At 47.5% G+C, this 24,688-nt stretch overlaps 3 protein-coding genes and 1 long non-coding RNA gene across 5 annotated transcripts; 1 reads left to right on the top strand and 3 right to left on the bottom strand.

Moving 5' to 3' along the window:
• Positions 1-121: 121 nt before the first annotated feature.
• LOC144714580 (coronatine-insensitive protein homolog 2-like) lies at positions 122-3,031 on the bottom strand. The gene is made up of 3 exons (XM_078589355.1): positions 2,276-3,031; positions 1,511-1,988; positions 122-1,021 (listed from the first exon to the last, which is right to left on the bottom strand). Exons 1-3 carry the CDS (start codon positions 2,758-2,760, stop codon positions 194-196), a joined length of 1,791 nt encoding a protein of 596 aa, XP_078445481.1. The 5' UTR covers positions 2,761-3,031; the 3' UTR covers positions 122-193.
• LOC144714576 (calmodulin-binding transcription activator 2-like) lies at positions 3,012-10,587 on the bottom strand. 2 transcript variants are annotated; one of them, XM_078589352.1, is made up of 12 exons: positions 10,433-10,587; positions 9,190-9,309; positions 8,824-8,939; positions 7,973-8,061; positions 6,802-6,847; positions 5,938-6,352; positions 5,607-5,758; positions 4,726-5,091; positions 4,088-4,632; positions 3,614-4,022; positions 3,224-3,538; positions 3,012-3,128 (listed from the first exon to the last, which is right to left on the bottom strand). In XM_078589352.1, the coding sequence occupies exons 1-12, from the start codon at positions 10,443-10,445 to the stop codon at positions 3,105-3,107; spliced, it is 2,610 nt and encodes an 869-aa protein (XP_078445478.1). In that variant the 5' UTR covers positions 10,446-10,587; the 3' UTR covers positions 3,012-3,104. The 2 variants fall into 2 exon arrangements, with proteins under 2 accessions (XP_078445478.1, XP_078445477.1); XM_078589351.1 differs by having other exon boundaries at positions 3,224-4,022.
• On the top strand, positions 4,149-5,287 carry LOC144714584 (uncharacterized). Its single transcript, XR_013584394.1, has 2 exons — positions 4,149-4,289; positions 4,389-5,287. It is a non-coding gene; the product is annotated as an uncharacterized LOC144714584 (long non-coding RNA).
• A 95-nt stretch (positions 10,588-10,682) lies between the features above and the next one.
• Positions 10,683-24,464, bottom strand: LOC144714579 (RNA helicase family protein). Its single transcript, XM_078589354.1, has 13 exons — positions 24,313-24,464; positions 24,122-24,237; positions 23,983-24,029; positions 23,565-23,645; positions 20,035-20,251; positions 13,328-13,733; positions 12,949-13,152; positions 12,597-12,757; positions 12,005-12,190; positions 11,627-11,858; positions 11,322-11,527; positions 11,101-11,235; positions 10,683-11,030 (listed from the first exon to the last, which is right to left on the bottom strand). Exons 1-13 carry the CDS (start codon positions 24,325-24,327, stop codon positions 10,835-10,837), a joined length of 2,202 nt encoding a protein of 733 aa, XP_078445480.1. The 5' UTR covers positions 24,328-24,464; the 3' UTR covers positions 10,683-10,834.
• Between the last annotated feature and the right edge of the window lie 224 nt (positions 24,465-24,688).

The raw sequence follows: 24,688 nt of genomic DNA, 5'->3' as shown, positions 1-24,688 counted from the left end.
ACCTTTTTTCCCCACGAGAAAGGGGCGGCCGCCCCGCCGCTGGCAGGCCGACGCGTGGCGCTCTTAAAAAATGTCGTTGGGCCCCCAACTCTGTGCCGGCCCACACGGCCCACTCGGGAAGTTGTATCGATAAGAACTCGGTCAAAACTCGGTCAGCCAGAGTGAGTTGACTTTGACTCGGTCAGCCAGGGGGTCAGCGCGGAAGAGAGGGCAAGTAGAGAGAAACGGACGGCGGAGGGGGGTAGATGGAGACGACGGGGGCGGGGCAGTCGGGGCGGGCACCGGCCAGGGAGAAGTAGGCGAGGATCTGGGCGGGCTGCTCGAGGGTCGGGCCGTCAGCGGTGATGCGGAAGCGCTGCGGGGGGATGAACTCGATGTTCCAAAAGGGCCGCGCCATGGCCAGCAGGTCCGCACCCCGCGGCGACGCGCGGTACCCTTGCACCCACACGTACCGCAGCGCCTGCAGCTGCAGCACAGCGCGCGCTATGGCCCGCTCGCTGAAGCAGCACCCGCGCAGCTCCAGCTTCTGCAGCACAGGGCACCCCCGCGCGAAGGCCAGCAGCCCCTCGTCCGTCTCCCCCACGTACCCCAGCAGCATGTACCCGATGCGCTGGCTCAGCTCGCCGATGTACTGCAGCCCGGCGTCGGTGAGCCCGCCCTGGCGCAGGTACAGCGCGAAGCGCCGCAGCGAGGTGCACCCGGCCAGCAGCGCGCGCACACCACGGTCCAGCGGCAGCTCCGTGATCCGCTCCTCGCGGTCCAGCAGCACGAGCCTGAAGTCGCGTAGCTTCTTGCTCAGCGCACCCAGCTCCTCCAGGGCCGCGTTCGTGATGTCAGACACGTACACGGCCAGGTACTCCAGCTCCAGGCACCCCCGCGCCACCGCGATCAGCCCCCGGTGGGACACCTTCCCCTGCTCATCCTCGTACTCGTCCTCCCCCCTCTCGATCCGCAGCCGCCGCAGCCTCTTGCACCGCTCCCCCACTGTCTCCAGCCCCCGATCCCCGATCACATTCCGAACCTGCAACCAACCATCCATCCATCCATCAGTCTAACCATCCATCAAGATGGATCATCATAGTCTATAATTCATGTATCACCCATTATCATCCATCTGTTCATCCAGCAGTCCAACCATCCTCCGAAGAATATCATCATAATCTATAATTCTTGCATCACCCATCATCATCCATCCATCCAACAGTCCAACCATCCTCCGAAGAATATCATCATAATCTATAATTCTTGCATCACCCATCATCATCCATCCATCCAGCAGTCCAACCATCCTCCGAAGAATATCATCATAATCTATAATTCTTGCATCACCCAATCATCCATCCAACCATCCTCCGAAGAATATCATTATAATCCATAATTCATGTCTCATCCATCCATCCATCTATCCAACCATGCTTCAAAGAGTATCATCATAATTCATGTACCACCCGTCTCATTCATGAGTCATCCGTCCATTGGTCCATCATGTACGACTCATTCATGGGCATACCTCGAGCACCTCGAGGGCACAGCAGTGGTGGATGAGTTGGCAGTGGTCTTCGGTGCTGAGGAAGGTGAATTGGAGGTCGAGCTTCTTGAGGTTGGCGGCCAAGGGGAAAATGGCGGGCATCTCCTGGGTGCCCATGAAGCTGAGGCTCAGTCGGCACACCCCCGGCGGGAAGCGCACGCGGCGGTAGGCGGCCTCTTCGCCGCTGGAGTCGTTGAAGGAGCCCCCGCCGAACTCCTCCAGCGCCGCCGCTGCGGCGAAGATGGGCCCCAGCTCCAGCACGTCGCAGTCGCTGATCTTCAGGCACCTGAGCCGGCGGCACTTGGTCGCCAGCAGCGCCAGGTCCTCGGGCGACACCCGCAGCTCCGTCATGTAGAAATTGAGGCTCTCCAGCACCGCATTGTTCAATGCCAGCGCTCGCACCCACTCCCCGTCCTTTTCCTTTATCGAGCTCTCCTCCAGGAACAAGGTCTTCAGCCGGCTGCTCCCCCGTAACAACAACAGCAACAAAATGACGATGGTGGTGAGGGTAATGACGAGGAAGATGAATACGCTGAAGATGAGGAAGATGCTGATGTCAAAGAACAACAATAATAATGGATGATGAAAATGATGGTGGTAAAGTGGGAAGAAGAAGAATATGAAGGAGGAAGAGAAGAAGATAATGTTGATGATAGTAATAATAATAAAATGATGATAATGAAATGATGAAGATAAAGATTGTGAAAAAGATTGTGAAATGATGATGATGATAATGAGAAGACTAACCTGCAGGTGCGGCCGAGGAGTTTGAGGGAATCGGTGGAGAAGCCGGAGCACTTGTCGAGGAAGAGGGCCTGGAGCGTGTGGGCGCGGGAGGAGGAGAGGAGCTCCAGGTCGGCGTCCCTGACGATCATGCGGCGAAAGTAGATGGATCGGAGGCAGGGGAAGCCCTGGGCCAGCACGCGGGTCCAGGGGCCCGCGTAGCCGCCCCAGTCATCGGGAATCAGGTTGAACATGGCCGCGCGGGGCTTCCCCTTGAGCTTCAGCGACTCCAGCCAGGGGAACCTCTCCAGCAGCCGCTCCGGCGTCGTCGAGTAGCACAGCGCGATCGTGATGCGCTTCCGCGTAAGCGCGTCGATCCGGTGCCATTTCTTGCACACCCGCGACACCGCGTCCCGGTCCCCGGCGTCGTCCAAATGCCCCATGACGAACTCCAGCGCCACGTCCGAGATGCCCCAGCTCGGGCTCCTGCTCGCGCTTCGCTCGTCCATCCAGCGCGCTGCAACAAGGAAGAAAACCCTGATTTCCCCCCCGACCAAACCCTAGCCGGCCGTTCGATCAAGCAATCGAGGTCAGCTCTACCCGCCCCCGCCATGGAGGGCATCGCCGTCGGGCCATACTCGCCCCGCCATCCTCCGCTCCGGTTGCCCTAAATCTCCGCGACCAAGAACGGGAGAGGTGAATCCCCGGGAAGGAGGTCGCTCTCCTCAAACTCCTCAAACGGCGGCTGTAGCCGAGTCGATAAGAAAAAATCCGCGTATCCGCTCGATTGGATCCCCCTTCGAGTTTTATGCACAGTCAGAAACGAAACTGGTGGGGGAGAGGAAATCTTCGCTTATGCCTGCTGCTGACGTCCTCCCTGACACCACGTACAACAAACAAGGCCCATCATTTACGAGAGAGAGAGAGAGAGAGAGAGAGAGAGAGAGAGAGAGAGCAAGTTTAGGAGATTACGTGGTGGGCGGCGGCTCGGGCGGAAGAGGACGATAGCAACATGCTCGCGTACTGGCGGCGGGATTCGGGGTGGCGGGCCATGGAGAGGACTCTCGCCAGGGCTCTCTCCGCCGCCGCCGCCTTCTCCTCCCGCCCCCGCCGCAGGAATTCGTACGCGTCTTCTTCCTCCTCCGCCGCCGGCTCGCCGTCCATGGCGCGGAACCCCCGCAGCCCGCGGCCGCGCCGCCGCCATCGCAATATCGCCTTCTCCACGATCCCCACCGACCAGACCCACCTCCGGTACTGCCTCCTCGCCTGGTGCCCCCGCACGTGTGCCTGCCGCAGATCCGATTCTCCGTGAATAACTGGGCCCGCTCGCTCGCACGAGCGGAGAGAGAGGGGGGGACTTGCCTGGATTCTCACGACCCTCTCGCGTACCCGCAGAAACTCCCGGCGGCCTCTCCACCCGCGGTACTTGCGCTGGATCCGCGCCGCGGCCGAGGACGGGCTCTTCCTCGCTACGCCCGAGCCGCAGCCCGGGTCCGCGGCCCGGAGGGCGGACTGCACGCGCGCGGCCGCTTGGGCCGCGCGCCTGACGGCCGCGAGACTGGCCTCCTCCGGCGCCGCGGCGGGTTCCTCCAGGTCGAGCCGGGAGAGCTGGCCGGTCAAGTCCGCCTCCGCCAAGTAGCCGGCGATGCCCTTGTGCCCGCGCGAGGACGCCACGTCGGCGGCCGTCCGCCCTTGCGGATACTCCACCGTCGGATCCGCCACCGCGCCGGGAGACGTCCCCAGCGCGACAAGCGTCGCCGCCGTTTCTTCCCTGCGATCAGGCGTCGAGATTAAAAATGTTAATCCAAGTCCGAGAAGCGGGCTGAGAAACTTCACCTGCCAAAGTACGCGGCCCAGTGCAGGGCAGTCCAGCCGCGGCGATCCCTGAAACTGGGGTTAACGCCGGCCGCGACTATCGGCTTCATCGCCCATTCATAACCCAGAGCGGCGGTCAAGTGGATGACACCCAAACCGCCCTCGTCCAGCGCATTTCGCCCCTTGTCATCTTCACCGGCATCATTAGCGTTAAACCACCTCTGTAAGCAAACTCCAATCCCTTCGCTTCCAGCGGATAAGAGTCTCGCCAGGCGCATCCGGAGGTTAATTTCTTCTTCTTCCTTCTCTTCGCCTGCGCAAGATGGCGGAGACGAGGCACCTTCATTGCCCTTGTCGCGGTATTCGAACTCCCTTATCTGGCTGCAAGCTAGGCGATTGCTGCGGCTGACGTAGAAGGGAACTCGCCCCGGAGGAAGGGGAGGAGCGCGGCAGCGAAGGGCGTGGGTGGCGAGAGCTTCGGCGGGAACTTCGACTTGTCCGAACATGCACGACCATCGGAGATTAGCGCGATGTGCCTCTCCCAGAAAGTTGCCATAAATCAAAACCTGGAAAAAATTTTAACGCAGGTCGCAAATGCAAGAATTATGACCGATTTTGGAGAGATGACGAACGCCCGATCAAGGCGAATGACCGCTCACCTTTGTTTCGCAGCCAGCGTAAGCCCAGTCTGGTGAAAAATCGAGGATATTGAATGATTGGTCTTGGGAGACTGAAGGGCCGAGGGAGCCAAAGTCAAGCTGTAGCTCGCGAGATGATATGGAGAGTTCTTTTTCGTCATTCGAAGTGTCCATCGCGTTCCAGCAATCGCTAGAATCTTCGGCTATATATGGTACGTCACAAACTTCCCCCATCTCTTCGCTCATCCATCTGCAGAAACTGTCCAGTCTTTTTAAGCCTCCCGGCTGAGGACCGGAAACATTCCCAGGAATGTACTCGTCTTCACTCGCCTCTATTTCAAGAGGATGAAATTCTTCATTGGCGGAATTTTCATTCGTCTTACAAATCTGGCATGAAAATCAATCGCGCGAATCAGTAGAAAGCAGCGGCTGAACTGGCCAAATGTGGAAGATTATATATCTAAGCAGAAGTTTGATGCCGATGATTTTTTTTGTATTTTTCATGTCTGTATAGCACATATCATTACTGAAGACGAGAAAACAATGCCCGTTGTAGAGAGGGGCCAATATTTTATGCTGAAAATTCAATCATTAGAATTTTTTTTTTCCAACAGCCAAAGCCTAAGTGTTGCAATTTGCTGAATCCTCTAAAATATTTGGCCGTGTTACGAGATTTCTGATGTTGGGAACGCCTAAAATATCTAGCTATTTTCTACCTCAAAAATTACTTAAAAAAACTGTATCAAACTACATTAAGCGCCTAAAAACCGCAAGCCAAAAGAAGCCAAATCTCGTGACTGACGGCGCTAACGAGAAATCACAAAGACGTAAAATAATAAAATTACAAAGACGATAAATCTCCCTCGGCTAAAGGAAAAAACAACTCGTGAATCTAACAATACCTCAAATGTCTTTTCGTGTTGATCAGAAAATTCAAAACTAAGTGTCTCAGGCACCGTCATAAAATCTTTATTTGAACCGTGGTCGCCAACATCGGCGCCCCAGCATACGCCAGGCAGTTCACTGGAGGTACACGCGTCGAGGACAGCAGGACCTACACCACAACATTACAATCTGGTCAACACTGGTTAATCTTACGAATTGGCGTAGGTTAATCTCGTGGTGTTACTATACAATTCGAAATTCAGTTCGTATCGATTAAGAGCTCACAAATCGATGAATGGCGTGAAAGGAATACAATTGTAAGTCAACAATCGTTTTTAAAATGATTACCGAATTCTGGAGAAGATCCAACATCTGTTACTCGACCCTCGATTTCGGCAACATTTATAGGGAAAATGTCATCTGGAGAATTAAAATTCCAGCGTCCAAGATCTACGGGACTCCATCGATATGCGAGAGAGTCAGAATCGCAAAATGATTCGCTTTTACTAAATGTCGCATCTTCACGAACATGACAAATCTGAAGGCCAGAGCCCCTACTTGCCTCAACCAATGGCGACCCACTGAATTCTTTCCCTGAATCCACATCATCTATTTCAGAAGAAGGAGCCTGCTCACTCCAAGCAACCTTGGCATGGCTTGATCCATATGATGACGGAGCAATAATTGTAGGAAGGTCACCGCCACAAAGATTTCGGAATCCGGCGTCGGATGAGACAAAATCTGAAGATTCGAGTTTGCCACCCTGATTTAAACATCATTCAAACAAAATAAACAAAACATATCGTCAAAATCGATAACGAGAGATAGAAAGGCTGCCTCCAGTCAGAAAGGCGGAGGAAGCACAGATGATGACATATCCATAAGGATGCGATTATGTAAGAAAGTGAAAGCCGAGTCGATAGTAGATCGATAAACCTAAGATGCCGGCACGGAAAAAGAAAGCGGCCGACAGCCGACTGGTGGAGCATTTATTGTGAGAAATTATCACGACGTCTACCATTGACTTCGAGGGAGGGTGCAGTAACACTCCGATAGAAGTCGCGCTTGTTTATCTTAATGAAAAGACAAGGACCTTTTTTTCTGTGGTTTACTTGTTTTTAGAAAAAAAAAGTTTAAGCCAGTCTATCACCGTGACCTCTGACAGCATGGTGAAGTAGGTTTTATTACATAATGTTGAAAAGGGAGAATTACCTCATTTACTTCTCGATAGTGCACCAGAACAATATGTTCTAATTGCCTGGAAGAAAAACATGAAAAGGCACGCTTTAGAGAGTTGGTATCTTATCCTTGACTTCAACTTATTGGACCAGTGGAGACTATAACGAATGAAAGGAACTTTGTAACTTTCTATCTGACCGAAACTTATTGGACCAGTGGAAAAAAAAACAAAAACATACACGAGAACATGGTCGGGAAACTCGGTTGATCAGATGGAGCATTTCAAAGGTATTTTATGACTCAACAATTGCAAAGTAAAAACAGAATGGGCGTCGGTATGTCGCCACGAATGATATGTAAAACAACTATAAAACTAGATTACAATTCAATACTTAATAGAAATTGAAGATGATTCGGAAAACTTAACCGGCTTATGGGACTTTATACAAATATCCAATACTAGCCTTTCTACTTATGATTCCGCCCAATAACATGAGAATACCGTCAAGGAGATTCTCTTCGTTTGGAAAAACAATTTTGTAATGGGACCCAGCCGTTGATGCCATTGGTTTCAGAGAGAGAAGAAAAAGCCAAGGGTGGAAGACCAAACCCAGCTTGGCTAAGTGGTCCAATATTGACCGTAGTTGTCTAAGATCTCGACAGGTGGACCAAGGATCAAATATTAAACCCGATCCACGCGTCAGACGTAGACTGGACTCCGGAGCGATTGAATGACCGAGCGATTTGGGACAGGAGACGGGAACCGAACACTAAGGGGGGTAGACTTTTCGCGTATCGGTTGATCAGAGGAGATCCTGTGCGACAGAGGACCACAGGACTGTCGGCACAGAGGAATTTAAGCAATAATTGACTTGAGAGTGGACGTAAGATTGAGGATCTGGAACAACGAGGTATGGATTTTCGCAGCGATGGAACTGATTTATGCTGATTGGGATCTAGGATTCAATCACACTCTTACATGTTTGGGATAATGTTTTCTTAAAATTAGACGATGAGCTCCCATACAAAAAATCGCGAAAAATCTTAAAATACCATACCCTTGGATAGAGTATTGAGTTCACGTACCAGGAATGGACCAACACTCAGAATTAAAAGATGAGATGGAGTTAGGTCGCCACAAATTTGGACAGCCGCATTTCTGAAATGGAACCGTACAATTAAGTGAGAAGAGTACGTGACTCACCCCTCTAGCATCCAGTAACTTCGTCTCTGGAAATTCTCATTATCCTCGCCGTGCGCATAGTAGCAATGAAGAACATCTACGCTCCCAGACTACACCAGAGGAAGTTTATGAAAAGTCACTTAAACAATTCATGGTTCGAATGTAGCAAAGTTTTCTCTTGAAATCCGGGTACATGTACAATTATCGAAACCCATTGACTCGCTTTAGACACCCGATACTTACGCAACTTCACGCCTTTTTTTCTCATTTCATGAAAGACAATGTGCGCATCAAATAAAAGGTATAGAAGAGCCAGAGGTTAGATGAGAGTTTTGATCCAAGATTTACACAGAATCATTAAGTTCCAGGAATATATATGTGCATATATAATGTGCTTGTAATTATATTTTATGCACGCATCCGTTTTAACTATTATTAGAAGATATATTGGCGATAAGAAGGTGAAAAATGGAAGATATGACCCCAGAGAAATTGAACTTTTGAGTAAAAATATCCAGATCAAGCGACACCCATACAATGAGATGCCAAATTGTTCCCTACCAACATGATCAACTTCTATACAATAAAGTAAGTACAAACCACATTTAAGCATGTTAGAAATGGTCAAGTGATAATGTTTTCCGCGTAAGAACGCATATTCCTTGGGTTGAAGATTTTATAGTTTCCTGGGTCATATGAGCAAACTGCAACCACTAAAATGCACAACCACTAAAATGCACAAGAGTATGGACCGGTAACACATAATGGATGATATCTCGTCTTGAAAACGAATGGAAAGGAAAAGCAACAGGCTGAGAGAGAACCTCTCAAGGAAAGGACCGAAATTATTGTTTTAGTCATTAACATTTAACCTTTAACTTTTCATGTGCTTCCCGGACAGACTTCCCATCTTTTTTCTTCCTCCAGCGATGACCATCTTTTCGGAAATATCGAAGAGTCTTCCGGTCGAACAAAAAGAGTGAGCCACCTACAGAAAAATATTTAGGTTGACGAAACAACTACGTCATTCTCATAAATCCAAAAATATTTATACAAAATATATAAGGTAGAAAGTATACAGCATTTCAACATCATTAGCTGAAAAATAAACAAAATAATATTTTCAAATAAATGAATCAAGCCCACGCAGGATAGAATAAAACAGGTTTCAAGGGAAATAATTAAACTACAGAAAAAAGTTGACATAAAGTTTCATCTTCTCAAAAACAACAGTTTACCTGATGGCTTGTAAGGAGGATCGGGTTTGAGATGGAACCGATGATAGTTGCGAATGATTCCACAAACTTCACTGGGACGCAACCAACGGGTCTTCGCCTCTTCCAAGATTTGTGATACGTCTGAATCCAAAGAGAAATTAATTGGAAATACTTATTCAAATTACTTCTTAAATTAATTTAAACTTAAAAATTCTCTACATGTACTTTTACTCCTTCCGATTCAACCAGTTGGAAAAAAAAAGATTGAAGTTGTCCATTCAAGAGGATATATTTCATTCAGAGAAAAATATACGATAGTATGCCAACAATGTTTTTTCCGTGAAAAATATGATGAAACCCAATAGGTGTCACTGTATGAATGATTTCTACATGGGGCGGAACTTGAACGATTCCGACGGGGATGTTGGTTCAATAAGTGGCTATCAGGTTGACATCCGATTTATCATCGCAAGATTGGCTCAGCCTTTTACCGTTGGGATCATCCAACATCCAATTTATAACTTTTAGAGCCGGACAGTACTTCAGATAATACAATGATGGAAACACATAAGTAGACTGAATAACCCTCCGTAGAACATACCGAGATTCAGCCAAAGTCACACTCGAGTAGGGATTCACACTAATTTTTTAGATCTTACCATCAGACTTTGAACTTCCCTTAATAAATCAATTATTAAACATGTTAACGAAATACAAGAGAATAGATGAGGAGACAACAGGACCCCCACTAACAGTCGATTATTTTGATAGAAATATGTTTTACTGGATGAGGTTTAAATATTAGACATGGTATTTTAATAAAGAGCACCACATATGTGTAGAAGATATGTGCTGTCAGGTAACTGATATGTTCCATTCATCATTGGATCCAAATGTCATGTATGTTCCAAAAGCTCTCATCATAAACATTTCCTTAATATCAAATATAAGACTACAGAGGGTCCTCGGATTAATTATTGGCAGTCTTCACATTTTTCTCTCCTCATCAATCTTAGGTGGCAACTGAACCGTCTAAATTCCGATGCTTCTGCCGCAGAATCTGACGGAATAGGATTTTCGAACACAAACCAGGTGTTTGCACAATATCATCGACTCAAAATTAAGATATCGACAAAATATCGAATTCTTTTTGCTGCAATATCCGATGTCGAGCGATCGGTGAAAATACTGCGGCCAGGGAGAACGTCTCGAAAACAAGGAATGCGCAAAAGAGGAAACGAAAACTCGTCGAAAATTCGATTACCTTCGAGAGACATCCCGTTTCAACAGGACACAATGGGAGATGGCGGAATTCTGAACTTGATAGACGACATCCGACGACCATGGAAGGACCGCATTACGTGCGATCAGAGCACGAGAAGTGAGATCTCTGGCGCCAGATATCCGTTCAAAGCGCCACAACGGATCATGCCCCGAACATGAGGCGCGTGATTTGAGAGGAAGACGGAGAGACGATTCCATCGGTCGGTCGACGCTCGACGGCACAGCAAATGAACGACAGCCGTAACCCCTCCTCTTCAAATTTAGACAATTTCAACCGTTTTCCCGCCAAAAAATTCCCGGCAAGCCACCGCCGCCCCTCTTCGGAACGGGAAAACAAACTAGTATTTTAAATCCAAAACTCTCGACTCAAGCGAGAAGAAGATCAATCGGTCTGATGCTGTCGCAGGGAGAAGTAGTGGGGAGCGAGTTCGGGCAGCCAGAGAGGATCGATGCTGGAGACGCTGCGGATGTAGTTCTGGTTCGTGCGCACGAGCTCGTTGAACACGACGCACTCCGCCGTAGAACGGAAGAGCACCGACGCCGGATGAATGCGCACCGTCTGGTTGCTCCCCAGCGCCCTTTTCCCCGATCAAAACCGGTCAGAACACGAAGATAAACTTCTTCTTTGATCAGATCGGCGATCAGTACCTGAAGGTGCCGTCGGGCTGCTTCAAGGCCACGTTGAGGAAGAAAGCGGCCGCGAGGCATCGCCGGAACTGCTGCGGATCGTCTCCGCACGACCTGATCGCGAAGCCCATCTGCTTCACGTACCCCTGGATTTGACTGGGCCGAGAGAAGGGAGAAGAAGGCCGATCACTCATCGAGCGATTGATGCGCGAGAAGCCGCAAGGTGAAGGTAGTCTCTCTACCTGTGGACGTCCCGCGCGTGCTTCAGTGATCGTCTGTTGATGAAGTTCTCCTTGCACCACCGGCCGAGGTGCTTCTCAACTCTCTTCTGATCGCCGCCGGTCGCCGCCTGGCTCTTCTCCAAGGCTTCCTCGGCGGCTCTGTAGACATTGATAAGGGTGGAGTGGTCGCCCTCGGGGCTTGAGAAGCATTTCACGGTTGTTTTGGCCTGAGAAACACACCAGAGAAACAGGTGATTTCCCGATTGGAGGAGAGACGAACAGGTTTGAAAAAATGGCGATCGTGGCAGGGGAAAGGATATGCGCACTTTTTCAATCTTCTCGTGGGGGATGTAGAAGATGGACTCCACGGAGAGCATGGCGACGACGATCAGCATCTCTTCCAGACAATTGAAGTCCTTGGCAAGAATGAGCGCCTTAGAGTACTGGGGATCGAGCGGAATCTGGGCCATCTGATAGCCGACAGGGTCAGTCAGTTCGTAGTCCTTGGACAATGCTCCCAGCAACAGCAGCTGCTCCAACGATTTCACCACCGCCATCCTAAATCACAATCAAATACCGATCAAAGAAAGTATATCTTGTATTCCTTTTCAAGGATCCCAAAAAAGGAATTCTACGAAAGCTCTGCAGCCATCAATCGGACTTTTTTCGGATAAGGTAATGATTGCAAAGGATGCCTTGCCTACCGAGGAGGTTTATCGATGAAATCAAATCCAAGAATGTCTTTAATGCCCAAGGCTCTGAGTTGAAGTACAACGTTGGCGACATTGCATCTCTTGATTTCCGGGACGATGGAGTCTCTAAGCTTCCAGAACTCGCTTTCTGGGTATAACCGGAAACATTTGCCTGGCCCTTCACGCCCAGCACGGCCGCTGCATAAGGTAAAATTGAGCGCATTAGAGTGGGAATTACTCACTGAAAAATGATAAAAGCTATCTAATTTATACAGACTCCGCAGGTGGATGTCATTTCAGACGAGGCCTGCTGGGCCTCTCTCGGGGGTCGAATTTTCAGGAGAAGGCTACTCGCGGTACTATGGGCCATCTGGCTGCATTGACATCTTCGATGGACGGTGTCATTCACAAAGTGGCCGGTTTTGTTTCATACTGGTTTAGAAGGACGTGTATTACGGGAGGTACTATTTTGGTCCTCGTAACTCGTGTTTATGTTTATAATTTATATCGGGTAGATCATTGATTTTGGGTGATCAACATTTTTTTTTCCAAGAAAAATGTAGCCTCTTAAAAGGCTTTAAAACGTAATTAAAAAGTGTTTTACCTCCTTTGAAGAGCCTGAGCTTTTGAGGTAGGGATGACGATCAGCGCTTCTATACCTGTGACGGGATTGTAAGAACGGACTTTCACTAATCCTGGGTCCACCACATATTTGATGCCGGGTATTGTTACGGATGTTTCGGCTACATTCGTGGCCAATATGACCTGTATGATATCAAAATCTCAGAAAGTAATTCGAGAACGATGAGTCTTCACGTCAGCCAGATAGGTTCAAGCAAAATTTGACCGGCTATTGTTTTTTTTTTTTTGAAAACAAAACCGACTATTGTTGCAAAACAAGAACCAATGTTAAATAGGAAATAATTCTGGCCATGGAAAAAAATGGAGTTACTCACCTTACGAAATGCGGGCGGAGCTGGTTTAAAAACCTTCATTTGCTGTTCTGAGGGTAGAGAAGAATAAATAGGAACGACAACAAGGTTTCTCTTCTCCTCTGGTAGCTGGTTTGTGTTCTCTTTTATACGTCGTTCCACGAATTCAATCTCCTCTTGCCCGGTCAGAAAGACGAGAACGTCCCCAAGACTCTCGTTCAAATGAATCTGACAGGAAAGAAATAGTTTCCAAGTAAAAACACTTTGATTAATCTCCTCAGGTGAGTATCAGAGATACAGAAAAATCGAACAAAAAAATGGAAAAACTGAAACCCTTGGGTATATACAACAAAACAGATGCTACGCTTATCTTTGAGGCAATGCTTGGATGATCAATAATTACCTGAAAAATTGTGACTAATGCAGCGTCCACGTAATCTGGTTCAGGGTGATAAGTGTACAGTATTTCGACGGGGTACAATCGGCCTTGAACATGAACAGCTTTTGCGCCATTGAAGTACTTGGAGAAAACTCTGGCATCCAAACTTGCGGACATAATCACCAATTTTAGTGGAGCAAGCTTCTTCTCCTGACGAGGCATCATCTTTGTTCCCCTCTGATCCTTACATCCTCCCTCATAGAGGTAATTCTCTTTGCCATGGCCATGATCTTCAGAAGCGTTTATTGATCTGGCATTTTGTATTCTCTTTAACAGGCCCAATAAGACATCGGTGTGAACTGTTCGTTCGTGAGCTTCATCAATTATTATCACGCAGTATCTTGATAGAAAGGGATCCAACAAAGCTTCCCTGAAAAAGTCAAGTTCGAGTTTGCATTCAAGCTAGAGTTTATCTCAAGAGCGGGTCAATAATGTCAAACACAAAAAAATAAGAAGAATTTTTTGCGCATTAATTAAACTCGTCGACAGTCGACGAGATGTTCCTATAGTTAGATGTAGACAACAGCAAAAAGAGGAAGGATCTGAGTAAGAAAAGAAGGATCTGTTAATCTACTAACCGATTATACTCAGTGTTTTTCTGTTTTATGCCTGTTCTTCAAAAGTGAGTCGCGTGATCCTCACGTGACTTATTATAGAGGGCTAGAACCCATGAACGATGTAAGCTGGTATTTAAAAGCCATCCCCCACACATGATGAGGTGTGTTGTTATTCCTCAATCCTAATTACCAGTGACAAAGGAGGATTGGTAGCGATGCCATCCAAGGAAGTCTTGTGTCTCAGAGTCAATTTGGTGTGTACGAGTTGGAAGTCTCTAATTCCGCCAGTTGCTGCAGGAGTTGTCGCATTCCATTGTTTTAAAAGACAATCAACATATGAATACCTTTTGTCATTCGATATAAAATCTGATATGATCCCACACTGAGCATACGAATTGTTCTTCTTCTAGACAACATCTCTTCACCCTTTCTTCTTTCACTTGCAGAACAAGACTGATTGATGAGGAAGCACGTCATCGAGCTCGCCACCTACTCTTCCCTCTCCCCTTCCTCCTGTTATCCTACCCTCCATGTATCTTTCCCCTACATTGAATGAGAAATATAATGCTATTTTGGGTAAATCGTAGGGATTACGGTAGATCTCCATCAAGGTTCAATCAACATCCTTGTTGACACTTAAGCTCTTTTTTTTGTAACTAATAGTCCCATATGGGACATTCTTAACTAGCCCATTAGGGCTCCCCTATATAAACACTTGTAATCCCCTCTTATCTTTTTAATCAAGTTGGTTTTCTCTTTCTCAAACCTCTTTCTTGGTTCAACATGGTATCAGAGCCGAAACCCTAAATTTCGGACTCATCATCGCTCCGACTCACCGGCTCCTGCCGTCCTCGTGCGTCCTCTGCTCAATCGACCAACCGGCTCTCTCTCTCTCTCTCCGCGCGCGGACCCTCTCCTTCGCGCTGACCCTCTCTTTCTTCGTGCGGAGAAGCCTCTCTGCGCGCGTTCGCGGGTGACCTGCTCCATCCAGGTTCCCTGTGCGCGTCCCGCGGGTGACCTGCTTCATCCAGGTTCTCCTGCGCCTCGATCCGTGCTGTCCGATGTCTGAAGAACAGACCTCTGCCTCTCAGACATCTGGGATGACTCCGGTGCATTCTCCTGTGCCTCCGACAGCGGCTGCATCGACTCGTCTCACCGGTCCAGCACCATTTACTTTGCCCAAGATGCCGCCCGATGAAATTTTCACCGGCTTCAACCTCCTTCAATGGCGACAGTACGTGCAGATCACTCTAAAAGGACGACTAATGCGTCATTTAACGGAAGACGGACCACCGGTAACGGACCCAGCATACTATGATTGGCTCGACGTTGAAGGAGTCCTTCAGCGCTAGCTACTTGGCAGTATCGCCCCTAATATTAAGGGGGAGTTTCTGTCTTTGGCGAGTGCTCGAGCTGTCTGGGAAGCCGCCCTCGACAGCCACTCCAAGAGGAACAACATTGCCATTTTGTACGAATTGGTGCATCGGGCTGCTAATCTTCGTCAAGGGGATCGGACGGTATTGGAGTACAGTAACGAACTCACCTCTTTGTGGAATGAGATCAACTATTACATGCCACCGGAGGTGAATTCAGTGGAGCGGGGGTATGTGCTACAGCTTCGTGTGTTTCAATTCCTGATGGGTCTCAACCCGGAATATGAATCACTACGTGGGCAGCTTATTCATCGGGAGAAGATTCTCACCTACCAAGATGCACTCCGGAGTGTACGGATTGAGGAGTCTCGGTTTCAGCAGGCACCTTCCTCACCTCGGCGCTTGTGGCAACACCGGCCGCGGCTACTCATGCTTCATCGCCGAATTCTTCCGCCCGAGGGACTTCATCTCGCTCGGAGGAGTCTCCCAAGGGCGATCCCACACTCTTCTGCAATTATTGCAAGAAGAGGAGTCACTCAAAGGAAACCTGCTTCAAGCTCCAACGGAAGCGGACTCAACAGAGTCACCTTGCTGCCACCGCCCCTCCTGCCAGCTCACCGAGCGTGCCGAGTCCAGGACAAGTGCCTATGCAGTATACTCTGCTTCCGGCCAATGCCTCCTCATCTCCTAGCTTCACTCCTGAGGAAATGGAGCGTCTTCGACGTCTTCTTGATCCTCCCGTCGTGGGCTCGTGTTCTTTAGCCCATGCAGGTACGTCCACCGCTCTTGCCTCTCCAACCTTGACTTCCGGAAATTTTCCTTCGTCATCTTCTACTTGGCTTCTTGATTCTGGTGCCTCTGCTCATATGACTCCTAATCCTCGAGCTTTTTCAACCTATGAACCCGTTTCTAGTCATTCCAAAGTCAAAACCGCCTCTGGAGATCTTCTCACCGTCGCGGGTGTTGGTCATGTTACTCTTTCCCCTTCTATGAAACTTTCGCACGTTCTTCATGTTCCTCGTCTTGCTCATCATCTCCTATCTCTATCCAGACTTGTTCGTGATTTAAACCATGATCTCACCTTTTCTCCAAATTCCTGTTTTTATCGTGACAAGGTGTCGGGGGAGACAATTTCACTTGCTGAGGAGCGTGAGGGGCTCTATCTTGTTCGACCTTCTTCCTCTTCTCTTGCTGTTGCTGCTGCTGCTGTTTCCCTCTCGGTGTCTCATGACCAATTGCGGCTTCTTCATCGACGCCTCGGACATCCCTCTTTTGTCACCCTTTATCGTCTATTTCCTAAACTTTTCCAGGGTCATGCTGTTGACCGTTTTGTTTGTGACACATGTCGAATTGCTAAACATCATCGCGCTACATATCCTTTATCTTCATCTTGTGCATCCACGCCTTTTTCTCTTGTTCATACTGATGTTTGGGGTCCGGCCCCCCTTCACAGCACTTCTGGCGCTCGATGGTTCGTTATTTTCGTTGACAATGCTACCCATTTCACGTGGGCTTACCTTTTAAAACACAAATCCCAACTTTCCACCATCATTCCCCAGTTTTACTCCCTTATCCAAATCCAATTCTCCACCCCCATCAATTGCTTCCGCTCCGACAACGCCAGAGACTATGTCAATTCTACCCTCACCCATTTCTTCCAACAAAACGGCATTGTTCACGAAACATCTTGTCAATACACGCCTCAGCAGAATGGTGTTGCAGAACGGAAATTTCGCTACATCTTTGATACGACCCGGAGCCTCCTGTTCCCTATGCATGTTCCCAAGTATTTCTAGGATGAAGCCGTTCTCACCGCCATCCATCTTCTCAACCGCCTTCCCTCTCGTGCCCTCAACCATTCCCCTCCTATTGACTGTCTCCAGCGCTTCTTTCCCACCACTTCCCTCAACAAACCTCACTCCACGTGTCTTTGGGTGTGTCTGCTTTGTCCCCAACAATCAGCTCGGTCAGGACAAGCTTGACCCTTGCGCCATTCAGTGCATTTTCATTGGATATTCCGTTACCCAAAAGGGTTATCGGTGCTACCATCCGCCTTCCTGTCGCTTCTTTGTCACCAAAGATGCTACCTTTGATGAGTTTACTCCTTACTATCCCTCTTCCACCGTACCACCTTCTTTACCTCCTCAGCCGGACCCACTCGAGTTCCTTATCCTCACTCCTCTTTCCACCTCAGTCACTTCTACGACAGTCCCGTCATCCTCCCCAGCCCCTTCACCTCCAGCCGCACCATCGTCTCCGCCCTTCCCCGGCACCGCGTCGATTCCCATTGGAGAGCCATCCGAATCTCCTCCGGATTCTCATGCAACACCTGTGGATCTTTCTCCATAACCCTCTTCTCCCCAACCACCTTCTTCTGCTCCTCATCCACTTCCTCCTCTTGTCCCTCCTCCGGGTGTTCCTACGAATCTACCACGCTGCCCTCCGGAAAAATGCTATGGCCTCACCTATATCTCTCGCCGCACCCCCTCCTCTTCTCCTCCTTTGGATGCCTCATCCTCTACCTCCCAAGACACTCCACCAGAATCTTCCTTGGCCCTTGTGCCTCCTTCCCGCTCTCCTCCTTTATATCCTTTAACTAATTACGTTTCCTCCCATCGTCTCTCCAAACCATACCATGCACTGCTTACCTCCATTGACTCCATCTCCCTTCCAAAGACGGTGGGCGTTGCCTTATCGTTGCCTCATTGGCGTCGGGCAATGGAGGAGGAGCTTCAAGCTCTTGCCCTAAATGATACGTGGGATCTTGTTCCTCTCCCACCGGGCAAGCACTTGGTTGATAGCCGTTGGGTCTATGCTGAAAAGCAAAACTCCGATGGCACGATTGAGAGGCATGAGGCACGCGTTGTTGCAAAAGGCTTTATGCAGAAATATGGCATCGATTATCAGGAGACATTTTCTCTAGTGGCCAAGCTGAACACTGTCCGCATTCTCCTGACTCTTGCTGCAGACTGTGGCTGGGTACTGCAGCAATATGACGTCAAGAATGCATTTCTTCATGGCGACTTGACTGAGGAAATTTATATGGCTCTTCCTCCTAGGTATGCCTCCTTGGTCCCCTCTACTCCTTCCTCGGTTGTTTGCCGCTTGAAGAAGGCCCTATATGGCTTGAAACAATCTCCTCGCGCTTGGTTTGGTCGTTTCACTACGGCCATGAAGCGTCTTGGATATCGCCAGTGCAATGGGGACCACACCTTCTACTATCATTCCACGTCAGGGGGAGTTGCTATCCTTCTGGTCTACGTGGATGACATCATTATTACGGGTGATGCTACGGAGGCTATTACATAACTGGCGGCCTATCTATCGTCGGAATTTGCTATTCGCCACCTTGGCCCGTTGAGGTATTTTCTTGGCATTGAAGTTGCATACTCTTCTGTCGGGATTTTCATTTGTCAGCGGAAGTACACGGTGGATCTTCTTCATGAGCTTGGAAAGGAGGATTCCAGGCCCATTACTGCACCTATTGACGCTAATCACCGCCTTGGCTCCGATGAGAATGAAGATCCTGCAGAGCCTGGACAGTACCGACGACTTGTGGGCAAGCTAATCTACCTCACCCACACGCGACCTGATATTGCATATTCCGTGGGGGTTCTCAGTCAGTTCATGCAGACTCCTCGCATGAGTCATCTTCACGCTGCTCATCGACTTCTTCGGTTCTTAAAGGGCACAGTTGGTCGTGGACTTTTGTTCCGCCGCCACTGTGGTCTTCGCCTAGAGGTATATACCGATGCGGATTATGCAGGGTCCATTGTTTATCGTCGGTCTACCTCAGGATATTGCACCTTCTTGGGCGGCAATCTTATTACGTGGAGTAAGAAGCAGAAGGTGGTGTCTCGATCCAGTGCCGAAGCGGAGTTTCGTGCGCTTGCACATGGTCTCTGTGAGGCACTTTGGATCACAAAGATCCTATGTGAGCTACATTGTCCGGTTTCCTCTCCCGTCCAGCTGTACTGCGACAACAAGTCGGCCACCAGCATTGCCCATGATCCAGTCCAGCATGCCCGCACGAAGCACATAGAGATTGATCAACACTTCATTAAAGAGAAACTGGAGTCAGAAAAATTCTGCCTGCCATATGTGCCTTCAGCAGATCAGATCGCAGACATCTTCACCAAAGGGCTCCATGCCCCTAGGTTTGAGGAGCTTTGTGGCAAGCTAGGTGTGGAAAACATCCACGCCCCAGCTTGAGGGGGAGTGTTGACACTTAAGCTCTTTTTTTTGTAACTAATAGTCCCATATGGGACATTCTTAACTAGCCCATTAGGGCTCCCCTATATAAACACTTGTAATCCCCTCTTATCTTTTTAATCAAGTTGGTTTTCTCTTTCTCAAACCTCTTTCTTGGTTCAACAATCCTAGTCCGAAGACGCCCTTTGTCATGATTTGGCGTTGAAACACTATTTCCCACTATCAAGCTCTGAAAAAGTCAAACTTGGGATAAAGAAAAAGGTAATTAGGAGGGAAATAAAAAAGAAGGATATCATTAAACTTCCCGTTGATCCCAGAATTCTATCTCAGTTCCTCTAGACTGTTAATCTGTATCCCCGTAAAGAGGTGGATACCTGCATGTAATTGTGTTGCGAGATGAACCCACAAAGGGTTTGTCAGCGATGAGCTTGAATAAAAAGGGGAAACCCTGCCAGATAACAGATATCCCAAAACAAATAGAAGCAGGGGTATTTTCAACACTGATTTTGACAGACTTCTGAAAAATCACCTTAGAAGAAATCCGTCGGTCATATACTTGATCTTGGTTGAGTTGGAAGTAACATCGTCGAACCGAATAGAATACCCGACCCTTTCACCAAGTTCAACTCCGCTCTCTTCAGCAACACGTTTTGCCACTGAGACGGCAGCAACACGACGGGGTTGCGTGATTCCAATAATTTTTCCGTCACTGCAGAATCCAGCATCAAATAAAAACTGAGGCAATTCTGTGAAATGAAAGGAAATGTCAATGAAATTTGAAAATTAATTTAACATTTTAAATAAAAATGCATAAGCGTAAGTTGGAGGAGCAAATTTCTGAGATGCATGCCAAGAAAAAGAAGAATATCGCAAGTTTTCAGGGATATATTAAAATACAAATAAGGAAATAGCACGCCCAGAGACAACGTACAGATCTAACCTACAGTTTCTCCCCATCGAGACACAACAATGTGACGAACAGTTCCCTGGGTATCAATTTCTCTCAACGTGTTGGAAAATATGGAAACTGGACAAGAGAGAGGGAGAAGATGGTAGGGAGGAGCCCTGGCTTTGAAGCTAAAACAAAAACACAGGAATTGAGCATCTTTTCTTCATACCATTCACCTTAAACAGGTAGTTAAAGAGATACAATTTACAGAAAACTCCAAGTAAAGAAGGGAATGACTACTAAATCCTGCTGTCGGACACAATGTCTCTCCAAAAGAATAATAAAGCACATAACTCTGAGGTTTATTGCCAGAGATTCGAGTCGACATTTTAATAAATAGACCATATGAGCAGAAGGAGATAGTGGATTTGTCTATTACGGGTGAGTCAGATTTTGTCGTTCAATACAGAACTTGGAAAAATCCTAACTCCTATGTGAATTTGCCGACTCAGTCATCTCAAGTGCCACGTCTTCACACTGCGGCTATATCTGGACCACATATACCTAATTTTCAATGATCACATACTCATATAGATAGGGCTGGCAGTTCCTTATGGCCTTACCATCCCTTAACTGTTATATCCAACAATGACAGGAATTTCTGACGCCAAAATTTGAGAATCACTGACGCAGAGTTTCAGCAGAGGAGAGACAGAGGGCTATGTTAGTACTGAAATGATCATTTCACTTCAGGGCACCTAAGTAAGAGGAATTTAAATCTGATTCTAATTTGGGTGGGGGATGAAGCTGAAGCATCACCTGAAGAAGAACTCGACAATCCCATGCAAGCTGATGATGATCCGATTTCTGAAGGAGATTTATTTATGGCACGTGTGAACCTTAGATTAGCACAGAAACCTTATATTAACCTCAGGCTCTTAAAAATGTGGGCAATATTCACAGCCTCCAGGACATGATCCTGAGACAGAAGAGCTACCGACGTTTTGAGTAATCCACATATTTTATCTACATTGTCCATTCCCATGCTAGATGGCCCTAGATTTGATGCGATGCTGGGAGACATTTACCAGAGATCATCGCAGGGAATTTGTTAAAATATTCTGATATCAATCCAAGAATCTGGCGTGAAATACGATCGATATCTGTCTTCTAGAATCTGGAATGTTGCAATATTGTTCACAATCAGAAAAGGAATGGGGATGAATGAGAAGAATACTAGAAGAATGAAGATAGGATTCAGGAGAGCTCCTCGAATTCTCTTTCTGGTTGGCAGTCCCAATCCTGCTTCCCCAGCCTTCTGCCTACTCCAGCAACCGAACTTCTCGAAAAAGTTTGCAGTGGTTCATCTCCCGCTTCCTTTTATTTATTGCAGATCTGGCACGTGCGTGGTCAATGCAGGTCTTCTCACACGTGTCTCCTCTTCTTCCTTTGATAATGCTTGGAGAAGAATCGTTGCATACGTCCATTGTGTGAGGAATGTATCATATTCCTTTATACATCCAGGGGCTAACCATTGAACAGGATTTTCTTCCATTATGCCTTGGAAATTTTGATGCGTTACAGGGCGTTCACTGGCCCATGTCTCAACTGGTAATCAGAGACTGAAAAAGTACAACCTATTGACTCTCAAAAGGTAATCAGAGAATAGACCAGTGGGCAAGTGCAGTATGAATGCAGCTAAATCATCAAATTGTGAATGGTAATCAGAGACTGAACAAGTCTGTCGCAGGCTCATCAATTGTTGGTGACAGCTAAAATATTGTTTCCTTTTATTAAATTTCCTTTTTTGGATACTTTCTTGTACATGTAATGGGCCTTCTATTATTAGCCCTTGTCAATGTACGACTCGGCCTATATAAAAGCCACTGAACCCCGCGCGAAAGGCAATGCAGTTATTTTTTTTCTGGTTAGTTTTGTTATATTTCCTTCTTTTAGGGTGTCCTACAGAATTCTTAGAGACTGGAGAAATCCTGTCACAGTGTTCAACAGTTGGCGAAAGGATTTTCCAGAAAAATCGGATTGGTGTTCAAAGAGCTGCCGAAAAGCTAACCTGAGGTCGAAACCAAAAATTTCTTGCATATATATGAACCATCCTTGTGAAGCTCCCTCCATGCGTGATTAAACCAAATGTAATCATTTTTTATTGAAACCATCCTTGTGCATAAGGGACATCCACCACAGCCCTAACGGCCGTGTAGTTTTTGATGTACTGGAAGGCCTTTCCCTTACTGGTGACACTTGAGAAGCCCTCTCCATTTCTGTGAAGCTTTCCCAGATTTATACCTTTGAGAAGAGGTTCTTGAAGAGGCTGGGGTTAGTGTCAGGACATTTCTTGTTCGCTACTTGCATAAGCAAGCGGAACCCAGCCGATGGGTGCTTAAGAAGGGACAGGTGGAAGAGGAAGAGTCAGGAGAGAAAAGGGACATGGTTTTCCAGCAATGATGAGAGAGCAGCCTTTTGAAGAGCTGCCTTATCCACATTTTTGTTCTCTATCTGCTATCTCTATCTCTGTCGCCACCTATTACTTTGTGTTCTACCTCTCTTGCCGGGGTGATACCTCTCATTTGGAACATGAAAGGGGAAATCCGGAAATTTTGGTATGTTCATCAGAAAGTTCCAGGATCCTCAACTGGTGGTCTCGACGAATTCACTCTTGGATTTCATAATGGAGTGTCTGAAATTAAGAGAGCGCATCAATTGAAACTACAAGAGACATACTATTGCACCATCGGGTTCCAAATGTTAAGCACTTATCCTATACTTACAAATGAATTTTCATCTCACAAATTCACACAAGCTCTTCTTCACAGCTAAACCTCTCTTCAATGCCCATATCTGAAACACCATAGGGTTGACCCTAAAGTTCACAGCCCTACTGATCCAAGTGATACTTCACTAGCCATTGGATTTCCAGCTCCATTAACCCCGAATTTCCAACTGAAGGCTTTTAAAAACATTTGACAACGATGAAGTGCATGGGCTTCTTACTGATTGAGATGGACCCAATGCAATTGAAAGAAACAATTTAAATTAACGTAACAAGAGGAGAAAATAGCGAACAGCATGGACTTTGATTTGAATGGAGAAATGAACCGATGCAAGAATTTGAGATCTAGCTGAAATAGAAGCGAATGATAAGATAAACTTACGCGTAGTCTTCCCACTCCCAGTTTCACCAACAATGATGAGAATATCGTTGTTCTTCACTTCCTCCACGATTTTACTAGAAACTAAAACAAAAAATCCAAAATCCTCATATGAACGACAACATGTTCAAAAAATTTATAGATCCGAGATGACATTTAGAAAGTGATGCATGATCCCCATCAATAAATGGCGCTTTTCCGGACCACATGGAAATAATTAAAGAAAAAAAAACTAAACGGAATGTTCACGCAATCTTTTCACGGTACGACAACGACGATGTCCCCCAGGGCAACTTCGACATACATCCTTCATGCGAGCCCCAAAGCTTGAAGAATTAATTTAAGTAAACTCAGATGGGGAACTTTGGCGACCAGAAAAGGCGTAAAGGAAAGAAAGACCCATGTTGGGCCAGGACTGTACCTGACGCTATAGGCAAGGCCTTCCGCTGCGCCTCAAGCATCTGCCGCCTGAAGAAGAAAAAGGAAACAAATAGGATGAGATGCGAACAATCAAAGAACCGCTTGGGTACAGAAAAAAATCGCTTAGAACTACATATAACCTGCCGTACAACAGGCGGGCATGCCCATCTTTCGCCCTGAAACTACCGTTGCTTCTTCGAATCGGGCCCATCGCGCTCTCCGTCAGAACTCCCCAGACACCCACCAACTCAGTCGGCTGCGGCCATATGAAGCTGAAAGGTTTCACAGAACAAATTCAAACTTGAAAAAGTGTCGCTTGCTTGCCTCCCACCTTCCTCTGCGACATGCGAGGCTCAATGATTTGAGATCGACAGGAACGCCTGGATAAATTTTTGAAGTCTTCCCGCAAGTATTTGCGGAAGAACGGTATGAAGCCAGGCGGCGGACAGCTGAAGCAGAGCAAGCGGGAAACTCCGGAAACTGTACAGGGAAGGGCACCAGTTATAGAACGTTGAAGCAACCGGTGTCGGCCCAATTTCTCTGGGGCCCAAATTCTCTGAGGCCCAAATTATAGGCCTCCATTAAAATGAAAATGGTGCTCACAGCTGATGCCATTTTTTGTGCAGTATCAAATGAGGTATGCAGCAGTGTTGGAATGATATATTTATAATTAAACCTGTTAAATCATTTATTTAGATTACTGGTTT

The sequence above is a fragment of the Wolffia australiana genome, chromosome 17 (assembly GCF_029677425.1).
Source record: "Wolffia australiana isolate 7733 chromosome 17, ASM2967742v1".
Classification (NCBI taxonomy): domain Eukaryota; kingdom Viridiplantae; phylum Streptophyta; class Magnoliopsida; order Alismatales; family Araceae; genus Wolffia; species Wolffia australiana.
The sequence above is the reverse complement of the archived record's forward strand: the minus strand, read 5'-3'. Positions and strand labels throughout refer to the sequence as shown.